At 43.8% G+C, this 7,188-nt stretch overlaps 1 protein-coding gene across 2 annotated transcripts in view; it reads right to left on the bottom strand.

The window, feature by feature from the left end:
• Positions 1 to 6,497, bottom strand: part of nagk (N-acetylglucosamine kinase) — a 13,405-nt gene extending 6,908 nt beyond the window's left edge. Inside the window, exons 1-6 of one of the 2 annotated variants that reach the window (XM_071378328.1) lie at positions 6,352 to 6,497; positions 5,979 to 6,063; positions 5,410 to 5,508; positions 2,225 to 2,366; positions 1,887 to 1,997; positions 1,551 to 1,663 (exon numbers count right to left, since the gene is read on the bottom strand). In XM_071378328.1, the coding sequence (XP_071234429.1) occupies positions 1,551 to 1,663; positions 1,887 to 1,997; positions 2,225 to 2,366; positions 5,410 to 5,508; positions 5,979 to 6,063; positions 6,352 to 6,380 (579 nt within the window). In that variant the 5' untranslated portion in view covers positions 6,381 to 6,497. Of the gene's footprint in view, positions 1 to 1,550; positions 1,664 to 1,886; positions 1,998 to 2,224; positions 2,367 to 5,409; positions 5,510 to 5,864; positions 5,879 to 5,978; positions 6,064 to 6,351 lie in introns of those variants that run through there. The other variant, XM_071378329.1, reaches the window with a different exon arrangement.
• Positions 6,498 to 7,188: the final 691 nt, after the last annotated feature.

Here is a 7,188-nt window from a genome sequence, read left to right as displayed (position 1 = left end):
ACCTTCCATCACCTCCACCACCACACAACCTTCCATCACCTCCACCACCACACAAACTTCCATCACCTCCACCACCACACAACCTTCCACCTCCATCACCAAACAACCTTCCACCTCCACCACCACACAACCTCCCATCACCTCCACCACCAAACGACCTTCCACCTCCACCAAACGACCTTCCACCACCACCAAACGACCTTCCACCACCACCAAACGACCTTCCACCACCACCAAACGATCTTCCACCACCACCAAACGATCTTCCACCACCACCAAACGACTTTCCACCACCACCAAACGACCTTCCACCTCCACCACCACCACCAAACAACCTTCCACCACCACCACCAAACGACCTTCCACCTCCACCACCACCACCAAACAACCTTCCACCACCACCAAACGTCCTTCCACCACCACCACCACCAAACGACCTTCCACCACCACCAAACGTCCTTCCACCACCACCACCACCAAACGACCTTCCACCAAACGATCTTCCACCACCACCAAACGACCTTCCACCTCCACCACCACCACCAAACGACCTTCCACCACCACCAAACGACCTTCCACCTCCACCACCACCACCAAACAACCTTCCACCACCACCAAACGTCCTTCCACCACCACCACCACCAAACGACCTTCCACCACCACCAAACGTCCTTCCACCACCACCACCACCAAACGACCTTCCACCACCACCAAACGACCTTCCACCTCCACCAAACGACCTTCCACCTCCACCAAACAACCTTCCACCACCACCACCACCAAACGACCTTCCACCACCACCACCAAACGACCTTCCACCACCACCACCACCACCACCAAACGACCTTCCACCACCACCAAACGACCTTCCACCACCACCAAACGACCTTCCACCACCACCAAACGACCTTCCACCACCACCACCACCAAACGACCTTCCACCACCACCACCACCAAACGACCTTCCACCACCACCACCACCACCAAACGACCTTCCACCACCACCACCACCAAACGACCCTCCACCTCCACCACCACCAAACGACCTTCCACCACCACCACCAAACGACCTTCCACCACCACCACCAAACGACCTTCCACCACCACCAAACGACCTTCCACCACCACCAAACGACCTTCCACCACCACCAAACGACCTTCCACCTCCACCAAACGACCTTCCACCACCACCAAACGACCTTCCACCACCACCAAACGACCTTCCACCACCACCAAACGACCTTCCACCACCACCAAACGACCTTCCACCACCACCAAACGACCTTCCACCACCACCACCAAACGACCTTCCACCACCACCACCAAACGACCTTCCACCTCCACCACCACCAAACGACCCTCCACCTCCACCACCACCAAACGACCTTCCACCACCACCACCAAACGACCTTCAACCTCCCCACCACCACCAACCGAAACCCGTCATCAGAACCTTGTTTAGGGCAACCGATTGCATTCTGTCTCGGTTGTCATTCAGTTAAGCCTGTACTCGATTTAATTTCCTGTTGTACTTTCGGTTGACCTCTCACCTGGAAGTAATCCTCAATGACCTTCTTGACGTGAGCGACATCATAAAGGGGCTTGACCAGGTTGTCTTTGGCATCGAACACCGTCTTCACTGCCAGGTGGGAGATCCAGAACGCTGATGGAGAGAGGAAAGAGGGGGGAGAGAGGGGGAGAAGAGTGGGGAGAGGGAAGGGGGGGGGGGAGAGAATGAAAGGGTTGGGAAGGGAAAAGGGGGGAGGAGAAAGAGAGAAACAGTAGGATGAAAAAAGGAATGAATGGAGGAAAAGAGAGGTGATCATAAGAGAAGACAAGTTTATCGGACTTCTTCTGTTTATGTTGATTGTTGTCGTCATGGCTACCTGATCCCTCGTCCCCCATCATATGACCCCAGCCTCCACAGCCGACCTGGCTTCCATCTGGGTTCACCAGCTTACAGTTAGAACCAGTCCCACTGATCAACACTATACCTCCTATATAGAGTGTGAGAGGGGCAGAGAGAGATGGAGGGATGAGTGAAGTCATACTACACAGTTGTATGATGACAGTGAACATTCCTTTCAACAATTAAGTCGAAGGACACAAAACGCAGATTAACGATCCATTTCTGATACTGGCTATTGATCATATTAAATCATTCTTTCAAATCCTAATTTATCACTTTCAATAAAAAGTTACGTCAAAAAGACGGTTCCGTTACCCCGGTCGCTGGCTGTTGCCATGGCACCGATGGCATCGGTGGTGATGTAATAATTGATGCTGAGTTTAGGAAACCTCTTCTTCATCTCCTGGATGATCTTATCAATAGCATCCTTCTGTTCCCCTCCGCTTAGAGACATTCCCTGGGAGAGCGAGATATTACAAGTTATCATAATAGTTAGCCTACTTAGTAAAAAGGGGCAATTACACGCTAACGGAGTTGCGCGGGGACTCAGATTCTTCACTTAAAATGTATGCCAAACAAAAACCATTGATTTCAAATTTTAACAAACCATATAACTCTATGGACAAGGACTACTTTAAACAATTTACACCGAAAATTTTACAAAAACACATTTACTGGAAGAACAGTGTAGATGCAAAGTTCGGTAACAGAATTTTGGTAAAATCTCCCTCACTTTTTTAAATGTGAAAACCATCTGAATTAAGGTTCCCAGACACCTGCAGAAAGAATGGGGCGTCAGCTATGACATCACACCTTGAGTTTTGAAAAAAATCTCTTTGGGTTTTTGAACTACAATAAGTAAAGTGGATTTACTTCCTGTAACGGAATTACATCATGGGTCCCTGATCTGTACTACACAGTAATACATCATTATGGATATTAATGTCATTCTCTTCACGGTGATGTATCCTAAATAGGTACACAAAAGGTAGAAATATCCAATATCTTCCTTTCCATATTTGGGTATTATTCTACACACTGGCTATTATTTTAATGAGCTCTGCCCCCAAACAAAACCAAATTTGATTGGACCAGACTGGACCAAATCTGAACCAATCATAGATGTCTATGTTTCACAAGTTTGGACATAACAGTAGAGTAGAGCAGAGCTCAGTAGCGTACAGTACAGCAGAGCTCAGTAGAGTATAGTACAGCAGAGCTCAGTAGAGTATAGTACAGTAGAGCTCAGTAGCGTACAGTACAGTAGAGCTCAGTAGAGTACAGTCAGTAGCGTAGCAGAGCTCAGTAGCGTACAGTACAGCAGAGCTCAGTAGAGTATAGTACAGTAGAGCTCAGTAGAGTACAGTACAGCAGAGCTCAGTAGAGTATAGTACAGTAGAGTACAGTACAGCAGAGCTCAGTAGAGTATAGTACAGTACAGCAGAGCTCAGTAGAGTATAGTACAGTAGAGTACAGTACAGCAGAGCTCAGTAGAGTATAGTACAGTAGAGTACAGTACAGCAGAGCTCAGTAGAGTATAGTACAGTAGAGTACAGTACAGCAGAGCTCAGTAGAGTATAGTAGAGTACAGTAGAGTACAGTACAGCAGAGCTCAGTAGAGTATAGTACAGTAGAGTACAGTACAGCAGAGCTCAGTAGAGTATAGTACAGTAGAGTACAGTACAGCAGAGCTCAGTAGAGTATAGTACAGTAGATTACAGTACAGCAGAGCTCAGTAGAGTATAGTACAGTAGAGTACAGTACAGCAGAGCTTAGTAGAGTAGAGTATAGTAGAGTACAGTACAGCAGAGCTCAGTAGAGTATAGTAGAGTGTAGTAGAGTACAGCAGAGCTCAGTAGAGTTTAGTAGAGTACAGTAGAGTACAGTACAGCAGAGCTCAGTAGAGTACAGTACAGTACAGCAGAGCTCAGTAGAGTATAGTAGAGTACAGTACAGCAGAGCTCAGTAGAGTACAGTACAGCAGAGCTCAGTAGAGTACAGTAGAGTACAGTACAGCAGAGCTCAGTAGAGTACAGTAGAGTATAGTACAGCAGAGCTCAGTAGAGTATAGTACAGTAGAGTATAGTACAGCAGAGCTCAGTAGAGTATAGTAGAGTACAGTAGAGTATAGTACAGTAGAGTACAGTACAGCAGAGCTCAGTAGAGTATAGTAGAGTACAGTACAGTAGAGTTTAGTAGAGTACAGTAGAGTACAGTACAGCAGAGCTCAGTAGAGTATAGTAGAGTTCAGTAGAGCTGAGTACAGTACAGTTATGTTCAGTAGCGCTCAGTAGAGTACAGCAGAGCTCAGTAGAGTAGAGTACAGCAGAGCTCAGTAGAGTAGAGTACTCAGTTTTAGTGCCCTACTGAACTATAATCTACTATTCTACTCTACTGTACAGTACTCTACTTTACTGTACACTACTGTACTGTCCAAACTTGTGAAACATAGTTGGTTCAGATTTGGTCCGATCTGGATGTCTATCTTTGGGAAAGAGAAAGTGAAAGAAAACCGTTATCACCTGAACAGAACAGTATCAGGTGACCTAACTAGGGGTTGTGACTACTATCATTTCACATTGTAGCCAATTCATTTGCAGAAATTCCGTTACTGATTATTAGGACATTCAATTAACGATTTGGTAACAGAATTTAGTTTGAATCATTTAATAATTCATACACAAAATGTATATCAGTAAAAACACTAACTAATTGGTAGGTCTACCTTTACTTGTTACTTCTGTGAACTTTCATTATCCTCCCTCCCTTCTCATAAGGGAGAGAAATTAGAAAATGTCTTAAAAATATCTGGGTTTTTGGTAACGGAATTTCAAGGCACAAGGCAATGATTCTGGAAATGTTACAGAAGGGGAAATGTTTCTTAAAGTTACAGAAGGCAGAAAAAAATGATCCAACAGTAAATATAGGTGTTGTTATTAGCTGTCACGGGTCTTCAACAGTATTGTGTTTCCATGCATTTCTAATGCTTTTAATCGTTTTTCTGGTAAAAAAAAAAAGATCCCTTTCCCATCTGCTTGACAAGAAATCAAAGCCTTTGATTTTTCCCAATTGTTAGGATGAAAAATGGTTAAAAAATAATTTGTAAAACATATAGACTCGTAGCTTTCATTTGCCCCCAATTTGACATGCTCCTATGAATTGTTTGTTGGTGCTCATGGGTCCTTTTTTTTTATTTTAATTTTTTACATGGAATTGACCTTAAGCCTTAGTAACTATTAGCCTACACAATACACAACCCAAGAACTACAATTAGCTACACAAAAAAAGGTGATTCTGTGTAGATGCGTCTCAAATTATACACTCAATGCAAGTGCTCAGGAACGCCATTTTGAGTAGCTAACAGAGCTGGTAAATAGTATATCAAAATCTAATCAAATCTAATTTGATTGGTCACATACACATATTTAGCAGATGTAGCAAAATGCTTGTATATTAGGCTTTAGATTAGATTTTTGCATTAAAATCATGAATTGAATCACCAGAGAGTGGAGAGGTGTGTCTGGGTCTAGCCCCGCTTCTATTTTGGCTTTCTGGACCATGTCGTTGATGGCCTCGATACACTTGTCAACACCCACCAACTGAAAGGCAACACATACAGTCATCACTCATGAAACGTTTCATAATGTAGAAGAACCACTCATGACTTTAATAGAAGCTTAACGTCCTCTTTCTTCAACGTCTATGCACAGATCTAAGACCAGCTTACCCTCTCTAAATCCTGATCTTAACCATTAGGAGGGAAAACACAAATCTGACTTCAGATCAGCACTTACAAGTGGTTGGACTGAAATAGATGCCGATTAAGTTTTTTTTTATTTAGATGCCGGATAATATTTCTAAGACAATAATCTACAAGAGGTGCAACTCATTTCCTGTACATTGGAATCTACTCGCTGTCATAATAAAAGTGTCCTGGCAGATCTGTGGTCTCATCCAGTGGTTGGTTGAGGGGCCTTCGACTGATCTGAGGTCAGCTTTACTTTAACCACCTAACGGTTAACATCAGGCTAGGGAATATGGTAAACTAATCCTAGATCTGTCATCTCACCCAGTGGTTGGTTGAGGGGCCGTCTGTCTCTGCAAGGATTTTCCCATTCTCAGAGACCAACACCGCCTTGGAGTGGGTCCCACCACTGTTACAGTAGAGGAGACAGACAGGAGCACACACACAAACAAATTAAATGAATAGGAAGCTTTTCCTTAAGAATATTGATAGTGTTAACTGACTAAACTCCACTCCCCGGTGAAAGGAAGTTTCTGATGAATCGTTGGTGTAGAGTTTAGTCAGACAGGTTGATTTTCGATGTGACAATCAAACAACAGCACAGCCTTTGGCCCTAAACAGTTCTGCACTACATCTGTCTGATAACACGTTTTCATTCAAATTATTACCGGATAAAAACGGTTTACTAGAGACTCACCCTTCAACACCACCGAACACTGCAGCCATTACTTCTCTCTTTTCCTGTTTCGATCATGTGACACGTCACTTCAGTTTCCGATCCAATCAGATCACATTATACAGTTTAGACTTCGACATTTTTTAAATAACTTTTATATAATCCGTTTTATTGTGGGAGGATCTTATGATGTCCATGCCTTGTAAATAATTACATTCAACGCCCAGCTTCACTCAGGAGCTATTCTAGTATCTACTCTGTATCGCAGTATTTCCTAATAACCAGCAGGGGGCGGAATTACACAAGTTGAAATTGAATTGATAGGCTTAGGGGTTAGGTTTGGGTTAGGTTTAGGGTTTGAGAAAATAGGATTTTGAATGGAAATCAATTTTAGGTTCCCACAAGAATAGTACAAAATATGCTGTGTATTTGTGTGTGTGTGTGTGTGTGTGTGTGTGTGTGTGTGAGAGAGAGAGAGAGAGAGAGAGAGAGAGAGAGAGAGAGAGAGAGAGAGAGAGAGAGAGAGAGAGAGAGAGAGAGAGAGAGAGAGAGAGAGAGAGAGAGAGAGAGAGAGAGAGAGTTATAAAGATTGTGTGGCTGTTATTTTGATTATAAAGATCTGGGGACAAGGTGTGTTGAGTCAGCCAGAGAGGTCAAGGAGAGATATTATGTAACTTCACAAAGAATACAAACACACATAATTCCTGTGTGACATCTTGGCAAAAGGCACAAGCATTGTCTATATGTTGAGCAAACCTGGGCACAACCAAGTAAACACATGAAGGATCAATGCAGGCCTATTATTTGGATTCCAATTAATTATATAAATGGACTCTGAATTCAAATGCCTTATGCACA

Source organism: Salvelinus alpinus, chromosome 31 (genome assembly GCF_045679555.1).
Source record: "Salvelinus alpinus chromosome 31, SLU_Salpinus.1, whole genome shotgun sequence".
Taxonomy (NCBI): Eukaryota; Metazoa; Chordata; class Actinopteri; order Salmoniformes; family Salmonidae; genus Salvelinus; species Salvelinus alpinus.
Note: the sequence above shows the minus strand (reverse complement) of the source record. Positions and strands in the feature narration are given on the sequence as shown.